Raw genomic sequence first — 20,736 nt, 5'->3', positions numbered from 1 at the left:
ATTTTTGCAAAAACGCCTTCCTTGCGCTCCGCAAGTTCTCTGGAAGCCAGAAACAGGCCCATTTCCAGCCTCCCCAAATTTCTGGGAAGCCCGTTTTTCGCCCTCCCCGAGCCTCCATGCATGTCCTGCACTTACCTGCATCCAAAACGGGCACATGGGGACTCCTAGGTGGGCAGGGCCAGCCAGGAGTGGGATTTAGGGGTTCTCCGCACTGCACAGAATCTCCCAAACCCCTGCGAATCCCCAGCAGCCCACCCCTGGATAAAGGGATGAGTCTATAATTCTATTTTGTAGAATATGTTATACACCTCTTCAGAATACTGACCTGCTAAAAGCAGAAAATGAAATGGTTCCTCTGTTCCCAGTCCAAGATAAATTAAGCCACTGGACCAGGATACAACGAGACTGCAGATATTCTAAAGCTGTGTCATTGATCCTTGCCCAATAGGGTTGCAAACTTAGATGAATATATTGTAGTGGATCACAACAATGTTGATATAGTAGCTTACATGTCTGTGAGAGTCTACATAGATCCGGAATTGTAAGGTGACTCAAAATCAACTGGATGAGCTGAATTGAAAAACAACAATAAAAGTAAATTACTCTATTAAAATTGTATTTTCATGCTAGGTAAATAAAATTTTATTCTAATTAAATTATTCATCCCAATCTCATTTCCATTATTTTACTATTTTTTATTTTAAACAAAAAAATGCAGGATACAGTTTCTGCGGTGGTATATAAACTTCTATGATGGGCTTGCTTTCAATCTCATCTTTCAATTTTAATCTGGACTTCACTCAGCCTTAAATTGCATACTGGTAGCAACACCCTAAAGAGTTGAAGAAGAATTGAAATCTGATATGATTTTAATCAAATGTACTAAAAATTATATACATTTATTCTCCAGTCATATACAGGTAGTCCTTGCTTAACAACTGTCCTATTTAGTGACCATTCAAAGTTTCAACAGCACTGAAAAAATAATTTTATAACTGGTCTTTGAACTTAGAACCTCATAGCATCCCCACTTTACATAACTGAAATGGTGGTGTTTCTCAATTGGCGGGCATTTACAATTGTCACAGCCATGCAGCCGTGCAATTTCCATTTGTATGCTTTACAGCTGGCTTCTGGCAAGCAGAGTCAAGGATAAGCCAGCAGTAAAAACACAAGTCACCCACATGTCTTGCTTAATGACCAGCAGTGATTCATTTTAAAACTGAATGGGAAGTGCTATAAATCCATTCCAGTCATGTGTTGTTTCGCTTAGCAGTCATGTCATTTAGTGACTGGTCGTGTTGCTGGTCCCAATTGTTTTTGTTAAGGGTTATTAAAAATCACAATCTGATAATCCAAATGGGTATAGATTAAGAGATTTTTTTGGCAGGGAGTGCAGGTGCCTTTGAGTTGTTCTTGATTCCTGGTGAGTCCCTGCAGTTTTCTTGGCAAAGTTTTTCAGAAGTGGCTCACCAGTTACCTTTATGCCTAAGGCAGGAATAGAACTCACAAGCTCTTGTTTTCTGGTCTGATTCTTTAACCATTGCATCATACTGGCTCTCTTTACATGAAGTATTTTTTAAACATATCTAAACATTTAAACTTTCACTTCTAATTCTGAGTAGAGTTCTTCTGCACACATATTAAAATCAGGATCTTTTATGCCGTGCTTATGATGACCATTATTGTGCATGGCTTAGCTGAAATACCTTTAAGTCATTTTATTTTCAATGGGACAGTAACACTTAAGTTTTCTTCACTCTTTCTGAGTTAAATGGGATGTGATTATATCTATTAAAAATAAAATGCATATAATTATCTCATCGATTATATAGGATTTGAATACATAAAATACAAAGACTCATGTTATCAGTAGCTCAACTGAAATCCATCCCTACCTGTTATTTTTTATGTTGCCATATAGCCTAAACTAGATTTCAGTACATCTAAGTTGGGTCTGCATTTTAAGAAATGCTTATGAGAGCTGTGGTTTTTGTATTCAAAGGTATAAATATGCTTCAGATTATACATTAGTGCAAACAACCCTAATTGGGAGTGGAATTTCCACTCCAATGTGATTTTAAATTGTGATACTGCAGGACACGTTGCTTAACAACAGTAATTTATGCAGTCCCCATTGTTGCTGTTAAATAAGGATCATGAGTCATTAAGCAAGGACCTCCTCTTCGCAACTTCCTGAGGGCTTCCAATAGGCAAAGACAATGGGGAAGCTGGCAGGAAATCACAAATCCTAGGCAATTTGCAAGCAGGCCAGTAGGTGGGTAAGGAGATGCTGCAATGCAACATGAGGACATCTAGGTAGGAGTGGCTGCTGCCGTATATGGGAGGTTGGGGTGCAAATGTAGTCAGGGAAGGGATGGCCGTTGCCAGGTGCGGGAAACATCCATTCCCTGACCACATCTGCACCCTAACATTCCATCTTCCCATATACAAACACAATTGGATGGGTTCTATGGAGTGTAGGGGCACCGAGGAGAGGCATGTGCTACAGAATATGAGATACCTAGAAGAAAAAGTAGTGGAAGTGGAATCAATTTAAAGAAGCCACTTGCAACTTTCTTGCTGGGTTCCTTATTGACTTTGCTTCTGGGAAACCATCAGGGAAGGTGGCAAATGGTGATTACATGACTAAGGAACACTGTAATCATAATCTGAATCTGAAGAACACAGAACTATGTCTGTCATTGGTTAATCAAATCTGGCATTTAAGATATAGCAGAGGGGGAAAAAATCACACATTATAGCTAAGATAAATATCAAAAGTCTATAAACTGTCTTGGCAATGGGATAAATAAATATTAGCCCAAGAACTAAGGATACAGAGTGGCTTATTTTATATAGATTGGTGATAAGACTGCATCCAGTAAAAGTTGTGAGAAGGACAAGTTATCTTATTTTCATTGTACTACCATAGAATGATCAGCCTAATTAACAGAACAATAAAATAACAGAGTTGCAAGAGAACTTGGAGGACTTCTAGTCCAACCCCCTGCTTAAGCAGGAAACCTTATACCATTTCAGACAAATAGTTGTCCATTGTTTTCTTAAAAACCTCCAGTATTGGAGCACCCACAATTTTTAGACACAAGACTTTCCACTGATCAGTTGTTCTAATTGTCAGGAAATGTGTCCTTATTTTTAAGTTGATTCTCTGCTTGATTAGTTTTAATCAATTACTCTATGTTGATTGACTTTTAAGATCATATTTAGCATTTTTAATTTTAATTTTAAAGCTTTGATAAAACAAACATGTTTTCACTAATTTCTAAACCATGATACCCATCAATGAATCAAAGCACAAAATGTAATTTTAGATTAATAATAATTACCAAATACACTACAAACACAGAAAAAAGTGTAAAGGGGGAAAACTCTTAAGACCCCCTTTTAACTAATGTCATTATCTGATAATAATTATATACTATAGAGATAATAACACAACATCAGCATCAGAGATAAACAACTCCTAACATGTCAGTATCACTACCAGAAAAAGTAGTCCCACTTTACACTAAAATTACATCTTAATACCTGAAATGAAAAAATATACAAAGATATCACTATGCTGATGACACTAAAATGTAACTGCAGTTTAAAATATATTTTACCTTTGATTAAACAAAGAAAACAAATTTAAAGCCTATCTAGTATTCTCATAGCTAGTTTAAAATTTAAAACAAATTTAAAGCCTATCTAGTATTCTCATAGCTAGTTTAAAATTTAGTATGTTGCTAAAAATTTCATTCTGTATTTGGCCCAGCATAAAGCAAAATTTGATATGATAATATGTGAGGAGTTCAGAAAATTCCCAAAATGCAGATTATGGCATAAAAATATGGCATCTGAAATTTAGCTAGCTTATTGAAATCTTAGGACTTACATTTTAAAGGGGTAGGAATCAGAGGTGGTATTCAGCAGGTTCTGACCAGTTCTGGAGAACCGGTAGCGGAAATTTTGAATAATTCAGAGAACCGACAAATACCATCTCTGACTGGAGATGTTACAGTATCCTTCCCCTGCCACGCCCACCAAGCCACGCCCACCAAACCACACCCACAGAACTGGTAGTAAAAAAAATTGAATCCCACCACTGGTAGGAATATAACATTTATGTAATGAATATGTTTTACAGACTTAACAGTTAAGATTTGTATTTATATTTTCTGTTCAAAAGAAGAAAACTTTATTTTAAATAATTTGATTAACAGATGCTTAAAATAGCTGATTTTTTAAAACAAACTGGAGTATTACCTCTGTAATCAAGAAAATTCAATGAACAAGATATTCATTTTATTAGCACTTGACACAGAAATAAAAATGAATTTGCATGGGAAGATCAGCTAGGGCCGATATAAGATTCTTCTATTTTTAAGAATTTAACTTGAATCAGTTTGAACCATTTTAAGAAAAAAAGCTACACTTACTAAAATCCAGGAACCTAAATGAAACTAAAAAAACAGGTAAAGTTCACAAATCTGTATATGAAGCTATGTACCTCAAGATATAATGAATCTATATAGCCTAAGTAATTATGATATTTTTTTTAACCCTGTAAAAATTCCCAGCCTTTTACCTCATAAGGCAATTTATCAAAGTATCCATTAGTTGTCCAATCTTTGAAGGTAGTAATGCTAAACTGCTTGTTGAGACTGTCCATGCTGTAACTTTCTCTATCCCCTTCTTCATCGTCATCCAGATCATTCATATCAATAATTGGAGTACTGAGTAAATGCACAGGTCTCTCTCTTAAACCATGTAGCACTACAGCATCCAACTCAGTATAATAATCCAGAAGGGAACTGTTTATTTCCAAACGGATTAAATTTGTAGGAAAATTTATTTGTTTGATACTAGGTGTAAACTGACGTGCCTGAGGTAAAATCACCTTGGAAGGTAGCTCTGACCAAAGGATTTCCCACCTACCAAAAGAAAAGTACATTAGTATCACAGTACAGTTAATGCAAATATTACTACCTTAATTTCTTTAATGTTTCAATTTGGGTGAAAAAAAACCCCACAACTAATATAAAGAACATAAAACCATGGCCAGTATAAAGGACTCTTAATAACTCTACTCTACAATGTATGATAAATATCTTAACTCCCAAACATTAAATAACATTAACATTATTCAACAACATTTTAGTGTTAATTCTTTTTTAACCTGTCACTGCATTGGGAAGAAAACAAAGCTAAAGTGAAAATGCACTTCAGTAACGAAATAGATAAAGAAATCCTTTGGTTAACTCTGAAATTAAACCACAACTTATTCAGTAGGACAAGAACTTAAGAAATTTGATCCCAAACCTATATTCAGGCTATTTAGCATTTGGAAACCAATGAAGTTTTAATGTACAGGTAGTCCTCAACTTACAACAGTTCATTTAGTGACCATTCAAAATTACAAAGGCACTGAAAAAAAGTGACATGACCATTTTTCACTTACAACCTTTGTAGCAGCCCCATGATCATGTGATCAAAATTCAGATGCTTGGCAATTGGTTCATACTTATGACTTGCTGTGCCTCAAGGTCATGTGATCACCTTTTGCGACCCTTTGACAAACGAAAACAATGGGGAAGTCAGATTCACTTCACAACCTTGTTACTAACTTATCAACTACAGTGATTTACTTAAAATCTGTGGCAAGAATGGTCGTAAAATGGAGCAAAACTCACTTAACAGATGTCTCACTTAGTTAATGTCTCACTTAGCAACAGAAATTTTGGGCTCAATTGTGGTCATAAGCTGAGGACCACCTGTACTATTAAGATTGATCTACAGGACAAGTTTCTGAAGCATTTTCAAGAGTCCAAATATCCTACAGCAACCTTTCTTATACTGAAGCACTACAAAACATTGAATACTGTAAATATAAAAAGCTAACAAATGGGAACAGGCAGCTTTCACTTGCAAAGACCAGACCATAGAAAATGGGCATTGGTAAATTTACCTGTGAACACCCTTTCTATCTATGCTGCGAGAGACCCAGGATGGGTAGACTCCTTCTTATGATGTCATTAAGCTGGGTCTGTACTTGTATATATAAAAAGCCAGCCCCCGGGAGAATCCCCAGCTTTGGCAAAGATACTTGACAGACTGAAGAAGTGTCTCTGAAAGCAAACAATCCAATACATTAACATGCCTTACCATCTCCGGATGAACCAAGGGAGGGGCTGGGCTCTCTCGCAGCATAAATAGAAAGGGCGTTCACAGGTAAATTTACCAATGCTGCAGCGAGAGCCCAGGATGGGACATACCAAAGCTTGCATGTCCACGGGCGGGTCCTCATCCGGCCAATCACTCCGATGGTGGAACCACTCGCTGAAGAACCTGTCTGCCGAAGGCCGCCATCACCAAGGCAAAGGAATCTAGACAGTAGTGTCTGATGCAGGGAGACGGGGATGTCCAGGTGGCCACTCTGCAAATCTCTTCCAAGGATGCCTGGGTGGCCCAAGTGGCTGAAGTGGCCGCACTTCTGGTAGAGTGTGCCGTTAGACCACGGGGTACCAGAAGAGCCACCGCTTTGTAGGCTTGTGTGATGCACGTCCTGACCCACCTGCTAATAGTACGGGAAGAAGCCTTGCTCCCCAAGTGAGAAGATAAAAGGAGACAAACATGGCTTCTGTCTTTCTAAAAGGGGAAGTGCGCTTGATGTAAATTCTAAGAGCCCTTCTGACATCTAGAGTATGCCACTTGCGCTCTAAGTCATGGTGTGGAAGGGGACAGAAGTCAGGTAACACAATGTCTTGGGACCGGTGGAATCAAGTGATAACCTTTGGGATAAAAGAAGGGTCCAGACGGAGAACAACGCTATCATTGAGAAATATGCAAAGATCCTGCCTGATAGAAAGGGTGGGCAGTTCTGATAACCTTCTGGCCTAAGTGATAGAAACAAGGAAAACTACCTTTAGAGTTAGGAATTGGAGAGACACTGTTCTAAGGGGTTCAAAGGGGGGCTTCGTAAGGGCATTAAGAACCAAGTGAAGGTCCCATGAAGGATACCTGTGCACCAAGAAGGGTGTAGATTGGAAGCCTCTTTCAAAAATCTCCCGACCGAGAGGTGATGGGACAAGGAAGGAAGCGAATCCCATGAAAGAATTGAGGAGAGAGCTGCTACCTGGTAATGTAAGGTATTGGGGGCTAAACCTTTTTCCAAGCCATCCTGAAGGAATCTAAGAACCTCTGCCAACTGGGCTGAGGAAGGAGAGAGACCCTCCTTCAGGCACCATTGGCAGAAAACCCTCCAGATGGCATCATAGAGGTGCCTTGTAGAAGGTTTGCGAGACGCCTGGATGGTGAGGATAACCCCCTCTGGGAGATTAGCCTCCCTTAGCTGCTGCCGCTCAATTGCCACATGGTCAGCTTCAGCCACTGGGGCTCCGAATGGATCAGGGCCCCTTGGTGCAGGGAGATGAGGTGGGCTGGGATCCTCCAAGGGGAAGCCACAGACAGGTTGACCAGGTCCACAAACCAGGGCCTCCTTGGCCAATAGGGTGCCAGGAGAATTAGCTCCGCTCATTCCATCAACAGCTTCTGTATGACCACCGGAATGATGGGAAGAGGGGGAAAGGCATAGAGGAGACCCGCGGGCCATTTGCAATGAAGAGCATTGGTCCCCTCCACTCCCTGGCAAAGAAACCTGGTGAAGAATCTGTTGACTTGGGCATTTTGAGAAGTGGAGAAGAGATCCACGTCCGGAGTTCCAAATCTGAGGGAAAGATCCCTGAATAGGGACAGAGGAATGGACCATTCTGCCTGGTTGACTAAACTGCTCAGCCAGTCGGCTTGGGAATTGTCGACTCCGGAAATGTGATCCTCTGAGATCAACAGCAGGTGTTTCTCTGCTCATAACCACAAACGTTCTGCCTCCCTTGTAAGTGCCTTGGATCTCGTTCCCCCCATCTGTTGACGTGTGCCTTTGCGGCCATATTGTCCGTCAACACGAGAACATGGGAGCCAGTCACCGAGGCTCTGAAATGCTTAAGAGCCAGAGAGATAGCTCTGAGCTCTAACCAATTTATGGGATGGGTGCTGTCTGATCTGGACCAAACCCGCTGAGCTACCTGACCCTCCATATGGGAGCCCCAACCCAGAAGGCTGGCATCTGTGGTGATTACTAGTCTGTCTGGTTCCTTGAATTGGAGCTCCTTTCAGAGGGATGGGGAGAGCCACCAATTGAGGGACCGCTGGGCCTGATGAGAGAGCAGGACCTTGATTGACGAGTGGCTGGTTCCTGCTCATTGAAAGGGGAGCAGGAACCATTGGGAATGATCGGGAGTGAAGCCGTGCCCACAGGACAATGCCAATACAGGAGACCATCTTCCCCATAGTTTGGACAGCAGCAACCGTGGAACAATCTGTTGTTGTTGAATCTGGCTGATGATCTCTGCAAGGCTTTTTCCATGATCTGGACACAGGAAAACCTGGCACAAAGTCGTGTCGATGACTGCTCCCAAGTGTAGCAGTTTGGTCGTGGGTGAGAGATGGCTCTTCTTGGTGTTGATGGAAAACCCATGGCTTTGGAGGCAAGACAGGGTAATTTGTAAGTCCCGATGGGCCAAGTGGATGGTGGAGGACAGTATCAACATGTCATCCATGTAAAATTGGATCCTCACTGGAGCAGAATGGAGTGAAGCCACTAATGCTGCTAGAATATTTGTGAAGACCCTTGGAGCCGATGAGAGGCTGAAGGGAAGGGCTCGATACTGGAAGTGGGCATTCTGGTAACAAAAACGGAGAAACTGGCGATGATGAGGCCAGATGGGGATGTGGAAGTAAGCCTCCCTGAGATCAATGGAAGAGAGGACGTCGCCCTCCCAAACACTCTCTTAAGATAGAATGCAGTGTCTGCATTTTAAATCGCCTATATTTGACAAATTGATTGAGAAATTTTAGGACAAGGATGGCTCGCCATCCCCACCCCCACAAGGCTTTGGGAACAACAAAAAGACGAGAGTAAAATTCACGTCCCCATTGTAAGGTGGGAACTGGTTGAATAGCCCTTATGTTGAGTAGGTGTTGAATGGCCGAATTCATAAGGGCTCTCTTTGAAGTGTCCTGTGAAACGGAACAAATCAAAAAATTTTCTGGGGGTGACGATAGAAATTCCAATTGTAGCCCTGACCTAACAGTGTTGAGCCCAGGCATCCATCACTGACTCCTCCCATTTGGATGCAAAGAAGGCTAAGCGACCTCCGATGGGTGGGGAGAACAAGGTATTACTTAGAGCGACGGAAGGCATGATCCCCTCCCCCCCGAAAGAGCCGTTTACCAGCAGAAGGTTGTTGTCTGCCAGGTGGTTCTTGACATTGGTCTTGGAGCTAAGAATACGCCCTCTATGCCGGAGGAAAGCGGGAGGTGGACTCCGCCCGAAAGGCAGGTGGCCAGTAAGGAGCTGGGCAATAGTCAGTTTTTTTCCCTGAGGAGAAAAGAATTTTATGTTTATCTCTGGTCTTGATGAGATATGGCTCTAGAGACTTGCCGAAAAGCTTGTCTCCTGCACAGGGGGCAGAGGCCAGCTTCCATTTGCGGCATGACTCCACCTGCCAATTTCGGAGCCACAGAAGCCTTCTTGCCGCCACTGAAGATGCCAAGGCCCCTTGATGCAATTATGGCAGAATTGAGGGTGGCATCCACAGTGAATTCCGCTGCTGCTGTAATTTTGTTAAGGTCCTGATGAGACCTGAGGTCCAAGGCAGGCAATCGATCCTGCAGTTGGTGCAGCCGTCGTAGAGATGTCCTCATGAAAAACGATGCAGCAGTCGAAGCCCGAACAGCCCATGCAGCTGCTTGGTGGTTGCGCTTGAGGGTCTATTCAGAACGCTTGTCCTCTGGTTTAAGGACATCCTCTGGCTCGGCGGGAGTGCCAGAAGAGGAGAATGATGCCATAACTGGAGTGTCTACTGAGGGCACTGCAAGGGTGTTGGCTAGGGATGTGCTAACATTGTAAAACCACTTGTCCAAAGATGACCGACGAGGACCTGCCAAAGGGGAAGCGCGCTGCTCCTTGACCATGTCGAGAAACAAAAGGGGAGAAGGCAAAACCTCCATGTGTACTACTGGCTTGGAGAAGAGCGAGTCTCCTTGCCGGAGGGTTCTCCTTGTGGTTCAGGTGCTGCTTCCTCAGGTGACAGCTTAGCATTGACCAGAGCCTTGCTAAGTAGGAGTTTAAAGAGGGCTGGTTTAAAGACTAATGCAGAGGAGGTCTAGTCTGGATGAGAGTCTTCTTCCTCTGAAAGATTGTGATCACAGATTTCGCCCTCTTCGCACTCTGAATGAGAGGACCAACTGTGTTCTTCCCCTTCATATTCCTCCCATTCTGGCTGTGAAGAAAGGACCCTGAGGTCTTGGGGTCTGTGGAAATCTCGTTGCGGAGGTAAGGAAGCCATAGACTAAAAAGGGAGAAGGGCCTGAACCCTTTCCAGAGGCCAAAGAATCTGTTGAAAGCCTTCTGCCTAATGGCTAAGGAAACAACATCTTGGATCACCCTGGGCCTGTTATCAAAGGTAGTGGAGGGCCGAAGGCCAGCTGCAGTGGGCGTGAAGGTGGCTTCTGGCCTGATCTGGGAGGCCTGATATCTGGAGGGAAGACAGGGGGCATAGGGCCCAGAAGTTTTCTGGAAATATGGCCCAGACCTGCTAAAATCCTGAGGTTGTTCCTCAAATGCCTCAGGGGACCAGGCATGGGGGGGGGGTCCAAAGGCTCCATGAACAACTTCCCCTCCCCTGGGGGGGCTTCTCTGGAAACCCTGATGTTCGGCTGGCTGGAAACCTGTTGCAGTTGCCCTCTCATTTGTTGAATAGTCTTGTTAAATTGTCTCTCTAAAGCTTCATGTCTGCGTTTCTCTGCCTTCAACTCAGCCTGAGTTTTCTTCTTAGGGGCTAGAGCCTTAGCTCTGATTTTTGCAGCCACTTCCCTCTGAGCAGTACGTTGTCTGCATCTTTTCCTTTTAGTGGGTTGGAGGGACTGTTCCACTGGGGGCGGGAACTGCATGAGCACTGTCCTGATCCATTTTAAATAACCAAGGCTCAAGCGTTGAGAGAATGGATCTCAAAAGTGCTTAAAGATGTCAGAGGGTGGAATTGGGTCTATGGAGCCCTGAAAATGGCCACCAGGCTACTTAGAATGGCCGCTCACCTTGTGTCTGAAGAGACTGCACTCAAAGATGGCTGCTGCTCATTGATGGCTCCAAAAAGTGAATTTCGCTCCTTAGGCTATTGCAAGCCCCGAGCTATCAGATCAGCCAGAGAAGGAAGAGATGCCTCCCACACAATCAGCTGGCTGGCTCTGTTATCAGTTTGCCAATCAGTTTTATGATCGGACAAACTGCAGCTATGGGGAAGGTCTCAGACGCTTCCCTGCTTGCCTAGCAGCACTTGGGAAAATGTTTATCTCCGCTTTCCTGAAGTTGCAGCTGCCCAGATCCCCAGGAGCTGATTGAAGCAAGGGTAGCTTCTGTAGAAAATCACTGAATAAAGCTAATGCTTTCAGAGACACAGCTTGTGACGTAAAGAAGCTGCGTCAAAGCTGGGGATTCTCCCGGGGGCTGGCTTTTTATATATATAAGTACAGACCCAGCTTAATGACATCATAAGAACGAGTCTACCCATCCTGGGCTCTCGCTGCAGCATGGAGGAGAACAAGATTATCTTTTTTTGCTACCTGTGAAGTTCAAACAGTTTGTAGGTAGCAAAGACATTTTTGGGGAGGAGGAGGAGGCAGGTAAATATGTAGAATTTTCTAAAAAAAAATGTTACTTTAAATATTTGAACACACCGTATCAAAGAAAGACAGAAAAAACCAATAAAATGAATTACCTTACTTCACTGGGCTGATTTTGTGAATAAGGACTTGCAGAACATGCCAAAATCCTAACCACAGCACCAGGATGATACGTTTCCAAAATATGTATGGCTGTAGGATACACTTGTTCCTCAAACGCAAGTTCTACATAGTCCTGACTTTGGAAACTGGGTGGGGTCCTTGTAAATGGTATTCGTGCACTAGGGCACATATCCCACCATTTTCCATAGGTCCTAAACACAGCGGTTTGTGTAAAGTCACCTGAGCTAGGATACACATTAGGAGTTCCAGCCAAGTTCCACATGGTATATGACATGCTGTTTTCACTGCCATAATGGGAGCTGAAGTCCAACACTTCTTTGGCATACTGGACCAATTCAACATTGATAGGTAGGGATCTATTTGATTCAATGGCTCTCCGATTGTTCATCAATTCTCCCCTTGTAGCTGTCCTGGCTCGGCGCCGAAGGCAAATATAGTAAAACATGCTCAGAACTGTTAACATAGGAAATGCTGGTGACATCCGGACAGGTAGCAAAGTCCTCCTGAAAGTCAGTATCTTCAAGACTTCTTTGTGAGAAGTTTAAAATAGAAGAGATCCTGAATAAAAACCCAAACAACAATTGTCAATTTAAAACAGGTTCAAGAATTCAAGGAATCTTTAATTTATTTCAAGCGGATAAAAAAGTAATATAAGTACTCCTCAACTTCCTTCATTTCATTCAATGACCATCCGAAGTTACAACAGCACTGAAAAAAGTGATTTATTGTTGTTTTCCTCACTTATGATTGTTGCAGAATCCCCATGCTCATGTGATCAAAATTCAAATGGTTGAATTTATGACTGTTGCGGTGTTTTGGGGTCATGTGATCACCTTTTGCAACCACCTGACAAGCAAAGTTAATAGGGAAGCCAGATTCATGTAAAACTGTGTTACTAACTTAATGACTGCAGTGATTCATTTAACTATGTGTCAGAAAAGATCATAAAATGGGGCAAAACTCAAGAGATGACTCAAAGACACAGTGGTTAGAATGCAGTACTGCAGGCTACTTCTGCTGACTGCCAGCTGCCTGCAATTTGGCAGTTCGTATGTCACCAGGCTCAAGGTTGACTCAGGCTTCTATCCTTTCAAGGTCGGTAAAATGAGGGCCCCGATTGTTGGGGGAAATAGGCTGACTCTGTAAACCGCTTAGAGAGGGCTGTAAAGCACTGTAAAGCAGTATATAAGTCTAAGTACTATTGCTGTTGAGCAACAGACATTTTGAACTCAATTGTAGTTTTAAGTCAAGGACTACCTATGTACCTATAAAACATTTACTGAAATATCTAATCCAGGATATCAGTATCTAAATAAAGATGTTATATTAAAAATAAATATTGCTAGTAAGATTTGATAATCAATTAGTTAATTATTAATAATATTTGATTCTGAGCCACTTTGGCTCAGTAGTTAAGGCACTGAGCTAGAAACTGAGAGACGGTGAGATCTAGCCCTGCCTTAGGCACAAAGGCAGCTGCTGACCTTAGGCCAGTTCTATATTCTCTCTCATCTTAAAGAAGAAGGCAATGGCAAACCACTTCCAACATATTTCCAAAAAAACAAAACAAAAAAACCCATAGGAACTAGTTCAGGCAATTAGAGAAGTCAAAGGGCACTCCCCCCACCAAAAAATAATTGATAACAATATTTATGATATTGTAACAACAACAAAACAAAACTTAATCTTAAAAGAACTGAAGAATCAAAATGAAAATTAAAAAATGGGTCGTACAACTGGGCATAGCACAAAATGATTGCTACTGTGATACAACATGTATCCCACACTTTGTATGAAGTAACTATTACTTTGGTTCACAGCTTGACAACAAATAGTACAAGATCATGTGTGCTGAAATCAGAAAAGTTTTTAGTAAATAGGGTTGTGCAAAAAGTATTAAAGAAACAGCATCCTTTAGAACAGTGGTCGCCAACTGGTGGGCTGCAGCCCACTGGTGGGCCATGGAAAAATTTTGGTGGGCCGCAGAAGAAATGGCCCCCAAAAGCAATTAATCTGGGCCATGCAGTTCTTACACCTCATGGCTCTCTGAGGGACCCCAGAGTCCGGCCCCTGAGATGCATATGCCAACCAGCTCCTACGCCTGGTGGCGGCGGCGAAAACAAATCCCCTCCCCAGCACCTGCTGTCAGCTCTTCCCCATTAGTTCTCTAGCTTTGAATTGGTCCCGGCTCTCTCTTTCCTTCCCCCCTCCCACGCACAGGCAGGAAAGGAAAGGGAGACAGAACCGTGCACACCTCTCTCCTTTTCCAGCCCTTGCTGCCTCTCCCAACATTGAAGCCTCAGAAACACAGGCAAAGCCGCCGCAGCGGTAGCATCCTAAGTTGCCTTAGCATGCTTGGTTAGTTAAGAATCGCCCTACCCAGAGAAGAAAGTGGTGCTGGAGGAGGAGGAGGCAGTAGTGGAGAAGCAAGCAACTCAGGACACTGCCGCTGTGGTGGCTTTGCCTGCGTTTCCAAGGCTTCGATGTTGGGAGAGGCAGCAAGGGCTGGAAAAGGAGAGAGCTGTGTACGGCTCCATCTCCCTTTCCTTTCCTGCCTGCACATAGGTGGGGGGGAGGAAAGAGAGAGAGCCGGGAGCAATTCAAAGCTAGAAAACTAGTGGGGAGAGCTGACAGCGGGCGCTGGGAGAGGGGACTACTGTTGCCGCCGCTGCCGTGTGTGGGAACGTGCATCTCAGGGATCTGAGCCGGGAGGCATTGGAACTGCAAGTTTGATGATTTTGAAGAACTCCTGGAACATGGTAGATAGGTGTTTTGTAGGTCTCAGTGAAAGAGTGAGCTTTGTTTCGTCTCCTTTCCTCCCCTGGTAATGCGAGAGATGCTTTCTGTCTCCCCCACACCCCCAAAGAATCACTGGCTGTGGCTGGGTTTGGCAGCAAAGTGCTAAAGCGAGTGAAATGCCCCCAGGGACACCTCTCCTGCCTGTCTCCAGGTGATGCTGGAAGAGACCCCGCAGCTTTTCCTCAGCTGCAGATCTGAGCCTTTCAATCCTCCACCCGGGATCTGAAAGGAGCTCCCACTTTCTCCCCTTCCCCTCCCCCAATTAATCACCAAGACCGGCAGTCCTTCTGTAGGCAGATGCCTGCTGAGAAGCCCCTGGAGTGGCAGCCAAGGGGCACTGCCCCCCAAGGAGAGCAAAGCCCCCTTTCTGCCTCTGCTTCTCCCAGTGGCAGTTTCCCCGAGGCCCCTCAGCTCAGACACATACACACACACCCCGCCCGCTCTTCTGTCTCTTTGGAAGGTGCCAGGTGGGGGGAGGCTTCCAGCCCCGAACGTTTTACTTTGTTATCATTAAGCATTTACATTTTTGTTATAATTAAATGTGTGTGTGTGTGTGTGTGTGTGTGTGTGTGTATCATGTATGTATGTGTGTGTACATGTGTGTACTTTTTGGCAAATTATATTAAATATATTAGCTTTTTTTAAAAAAAATCGTATTAGTGGTCCTCAGGATTTAAAAGTATGAGTTTGGTGGTCCCCGAGATCCAAAAGGTTGGCAACCCCTGCTTTAGAAGATCATACGGCTGCTTCAAAGATGGTCCTTGTTTGACTACTTGTACTGAGGATAGCCTTTGTTAAGAACAGGCTAAGCCTTTTAGAGAAGACAGTTTCTTTAATGCTTCACTTCCACTTACATGCTTTTTAAGAAATATAATTTTAGTGCTTTGCATAGCTCTAATAAAAAAAATCTGTTTGAGTCTTTTGTGCTCAAATCCAGTAATACCTATTTCAAAGAAATTCTTGATGGAAATAAACAAGTTCATTCCTCGCAAATATGAAGAATACAACAACTGAACCAAAAACTGAATACAGAAAATATGAAAATATCCACAAGTAAGCTGAGAAAACTTACTAACCCAGAGAAAAAAACTATATTTCCCCCAAATATCTACTATTAACTACCAGCACGCTTGTAAACAATCAATTACTCATATGATAAATTTTAGACCCTAAAAGACAAGCCGTGTTCCATACACTATTTCTTTGTAAAATTGTAAGAAAAATCCATAAAGACTACCTCTTAGGAAAAGAAAATAAAGTAGCTCAATGCATTTTTATAAATAATAAGATTAATTCCATTCCATGACTTACATTTTGATTGAGCAGATATGAACTCAGAAAGTGCCAGGTGGTAACAATGGATCATTTTATTTTATTCCCATATTTATAGTCTGACAGCTGTTCTATGTTCAATTTCATGCAATTACTGCCAGTATTATATCCCTTAACAATGTCAATGAAGACTCTCAATCATCTAAGTAGAGCAGGGCTGTCAAACTCACAGCCCGCGGGCCAGATGCGTCACATGCTGGCCACGCCCACACCCGATTTAACGAAGAGAAAATGTTGCAGTAAGCCACATGACAACACGTTTTACACTGCTGAAATAGAGCTATTTGGAAGTTGAGTCTTGTCGGTTTGAAATGTTTCGCTGCTTATCCAAGTAGCTTCTTCAGCCTGAGCAAGTTGGTTAGGAGGATCCCATGTATAAACCTCCCTGGAGGACATATATGAGGACTCCCTAACCAACTTGCCCAAACTGAAGAAGCTACTTGGATAAACAATTAAACATTTCAAACCTACAAGACAAGAGGTCCAGTTGCCATGATTCAACCTCCAGACTCCTTAACAATATTTCTAGTATAGTTCTCAAAAGTAGTACACTATAAACTTTAATGAATTAAAAATGGTTTAATATAAGTATAGCAATAATGCAAAAAGCAATGAAATATGTTTACCAACTAATAACATACAGGCACTATTTTTTATGTGCACTATTTTATGGCCTATAAAAATTTTCTAGAGTGAAAACTTATTACACTAAAGTTTCATATATGGAATATCTAAAGCTACACAGCTGTATAATGGATATACATATTTTCCAGATGCCTCTTATTACACCAAGGGTCCCCAGCCCTCTAATGGGCTGTGAGCCATTCAGAACCAGGCCACAAAAGCAGTGGGTGAGAGCACACATGTGCATCCACACACGGACATGTGCGCCATTTGTGCAAGCAGTGGGTATCCATGCCCACTACTTACGCAAATCAAGCTGCACACACACACACACACACTTGCCAGCCATTCTCACGGAACCAGAGGTGGCATTCAGCAGGTTCTGACCAGTTCTAGAGAACCAGTAGCGGAAATTTTGAGTAGTTCGGAGAACCGGCAAATACCACCTTTGACTGGCCCTGCCCCTATCTATTCTCTGCCTCCCAAGTCCCAGCTGATTGTCTGGGTCTTCTTTTCTTGCCCTGCACAGAAGTACGGAGCTGGGAAGCAGGTTACTGGGGTGGGGAGGGAATGGGATTTTGCAGTAACCTTCCCCTGGAGTGGGGTGGGAATGGAGATTTTACAGTATCATTCCCCTGCCACACTCACCATCCACGCCCACCAAGCCACACCATGCCCATCAAGCCACGCCCACAGAACCGGTAGTAAAAAAATATGAATCCCACCTCTGCACGGAACCATCTCTTCTCCCCACTCCCCACTGGTCCAAAAAGCCAGAAAGATTGAGGAATTCTGGATTATAATTACATGCAGTAAGGTATGGTAAAAGAAAAAGTTTCAGATATGATCAGTAAAGACTAATAATGAAGATGAGAGAGAGAGAGATTGAGATTGAGGTTGAGATTGATATTTTTTATCCCACCTTTATTACTTTATAAGTAATTCAAGATCGAAAAAATATATAATACTCCTTTCGCCTTTTTCCACACAACTTTAGCCCCATGGGGCAGGTTGTGCCAAGAGATTGTGACTGACCCACAATCTACTTAATTTTCATGCCTAAAATGGGACTAAATCACTCTCTGCCAGTCTAACTCACCTCATCCAGTTATTATGGGAAAATAGGAGAAGGAAGGAATATTGGGTGTATTTGCTACCTTGCGTTATTTATAAAAATATAATGGCAGGGTATAAATAAGCAATTTAAAAACTTAATATACTGCCCAATCTATTAACAAATTATGTAATTTTTACATAATGTCAGTTTTAAAAAATTATTAAGCATAAACAAAATTCTCATGAACATCTTTACATGTATGTACATGCATAGGTATGGTTTAAAAAGTCATTTTCACAAAATGAGAAAAATGCAAGGTGCTTGTTCAAAAAGGCTTACAAATGTGAGAATTAAATTAACCTTGAAAAAGATATTTTTGTACAGATTTATGAATTCCCTCAGTTTGGCTTTGCTCATAGCTTTTTATGTTCAATGGCAAAGAGAAATAATGTTCATAACCTATTGGGAGTTTGCAAAGAGGATGACAGAATACATCTTAAAATAGCTGCTGGATTTTTGTAAGAGGCATTTACCAGAACATGAGCTATATTTTACTAAACATCGTCTGCATTTCAAAAACACTGTATTTATTTTCTCTAAAAATAAAGTCAAGAAATGTTAACAATTCACCTCATCGTTTTGATATCAAAACATCTAAAGAAGAGACAATGCAATCCCATGCATGTCTTTGCAAAGAAATGTACAGGCAGAATTTTAGCCATGCTCAAAGCAGTAACAGCAGAAGAATTACTTTGTTTTGGCAGGCCCAGTTTCTCTTTCTGCATTTTTTTTAACTAGGAGTTATTTGAAAAGACAAATAGCTCCACATTATTCTGGTGTATCATTTTTTACCAACACCCACTCAAAAACAGAATTGAGATTCATCTTTGCTTCAACAGTACAATTTTCAGAATAAATTTAGAACTATTTTAAAAGAAACTGTATGATGATTTGATGTTTGCATATTGTGCTTAAAAATGTTGGAAGGATATGTCTTCAAGGAAATTTCAAAGACTCTTCCCAAATAACTGTTTCCATTGTAATGTATGCTGTTTATTCATTCACATGCACTTTTCCCTTAAAATTTATTATGGAGAAAAACAAATTACAATAACTAATTTTGTCTAAATGCTATTTACTTAAATTCAGTCTATTAATGTAAACTGTAATAACAATTTATTTCCGATCATGCATTTCTTTATGTAATTATAAAATTTATTTGTTCATGATTATTTCTTTAATATCTCATCTTTCAGGTGCTCTAGGCAGTATATAAATAAATAACCCCCCTTCCATTTTTTTCATTATAAAGTTGTGCACAAAATATGTATACATTTGTCATACAAGTTTGAGAGGGCTCTGCTGAGCTTTTATATTAATTATTGCTTAGTATAGCTGCGTTTTTAGGAGTAAAGATAGAAAAACTGAAATTTTGTTCAGGCTTCAATAGATACATAAACTTATAGGCCAAAATTTAGATGATCCAAGATGCTATTTTTTATCAAGTATTTGTTTATTATTAGATATAAATATAGATATATATCAATATAGATATTCAGAAAAATTGCCCATAGGAAGAAAAGGCTGACCAAATGCTTTTCTCAAACAGAAAGGGAAAACAGCCCATCAGCAGGAGACCTGTCCAGTGGGAGGACACTGTGATGTGCAGTTTGGACTGGACATAATGGACTGAGGTATCTCAGTCCAGATAGCAGAGTCACCTCAAACCATGAGATGAGCAGCATATAAACTTGATAAATAAATTTCCTTAAACCAGTTTAGCGTGAATCAAGTACCAGCAGGAAATGCTTAAATGGTAAGTCTAAATTAATATTTTCTGTTATGTCTTGGGAACCGGTTGGGGCTCCAACCGGGTCCACTCGTTAAGCAGGTTCAACAACCGTTCCTATTGGCTGGCGTCGTTTGACAGCCGACTATAAAAAGCCGGCTGTCAAGCCAAGCCAGCCGTTGTTCGCAAGCTAGTCTGCCCGTTGGCTGGCAGACGCGACAACCACTGTTCTTTCAATAAACTTGTTAATTGCATGCCCTGGTCTAAGCCTCTCTTTCCCTTGAAACGAGAGGCGACGAGGATGGGATGTGAAGGCTAGCCAGGAGCATTTTCTAAAGGAACAGGAGCCTGTCATCGGAAGCCGCAGCCGCTTGCCGTTTTGCTGCCGAGCCTCGGACTCAGAAGCCTGTCATCGCGAAGTGAAAGCTCAGGTTAGATCTGCCGGGTTAGAGAAGGCCGGGCGCTATCAGTGAAAGCGCGTCGGTTAGAGCACCACGGATAGTGAAAGACGGGCGCTGAAGCCGCAGCCGCCCGCGCGTGCGCGAAAAAAAAAAGGGCGCGAAAATTCTAACGGCTGTCACTGAGCTGCAGCCCCCGAGCAAGCTACGGCGCTGAGAGCCTCAGCCGCCTCGATCACAATAGGGCACTAATTACAGAAGCCGTCTCTAAGTGAAGACTCCCAGTGAAATTGCGAGCGCCTCAGCCGCCTCGCCCCAAAAAAAACAAAAAAAAATTAATAATAAGAAAAAGGGCTCAAATTTTAAGGCGCTGTCAGTACAGCACCACAGCCACAGCCGCCTAACGCTCGCAAAAGAGCACGAAAATTCAAGCGCCTCAGAAAAGCCGAAGTCCTAGAGTGAGAATAGGGCACTGTAGCCACAGCCGCCCACGCCCCCAAGCAGCATCAATCCAAGACAACGAGCTCCCAGTGAGGCAGACCAGTCTACCAAGAGACTGAGGGGTCCAAAATGAATGTCAATTCAGTATTCCCCCCTTTCAAACCCGATGAGGAAAAGTGGGATTCATATAAAAATCGCTTCAACCACTTTATCGATGCCATTGGACTGGCTGAAGCTTCGGAGCAAAGGAAGAAATCCTACTTCCTCAGCTACTGTGGGGCTGTAGTATACGACACTGCCACAGCACTCCTGGCCCCACGAGAAATCGGGAATGTCCCATGGGCAGAGCTGGTGGAAACGCTATCCAACCACTACTCACCAAAACCGTCTCAGATTGCTAGGCGCTTCGCCTTTAGGATGAGGAAGCA

General features: G+C 42.4%; 1 protein-coding gene across 4 annotated transcripts in view; it reads right to left on the bottom strand.

Moving 5' to 3' along the window:
• The window catches only part of FBXL4 (F-box and leucine rich repeat protein 4), a 62,003-nt gene that overhangs the window by 22,626 nt on the left and 18,641 nt on the right, over positions 1 to 20,736 (bottom strand). For 3 of the 4 annotated variants that reach the window (XM_026726685.2, XM_087913842.1, XM_087913838.1), the window contains 3 exons: positions 11,841 to 12,426; positions 4,595 to 4,940; positions 326 to 570 (listed from right to left, as the gene is read on the bottom strand). In XM_026726685.2, coding sequence (XP_026582470.1) covers positions 326 to 570; positions 4,595 to 4,940; positions 11,841 to 12,349 — 1,100 coding nt within the window. In that variant the 5' untranslated portion in view covers positions 12,350 to 12,426. Of the gene's footprint in view, positions 1 to 325; positions 571 to 4,594; positions 4,941 to 11,840; positions 12,427 to 15,978; positions 16,178 to 20,736 lie in introns of those variants that run through there. The other variant, XM_087913848.1, reaches the window with a different exon arrangement.

The sequence above is a fragment of the Pseudonaja textilis genome, chromosome 1 (assembly GCF_049901715.1).
Source record: "Pseudonaja textilis isolate UNSWEBS1 chromosome 1, rPseTex1.2, whole genome shotgun sequence".
In the NCBI taxonomy this organism is placed as follows: Eukaryota; Metazoa; Chordata; class Lepidosauria; order Squamata; family Elapidae; genus Pseudonaja; species Pseudonaja textilis.
The sequence above is the reverse complement of the archived record's forward strand: the minus strand, read 5'-3'. Positions and strand labels throughout refer to the sequence as shown.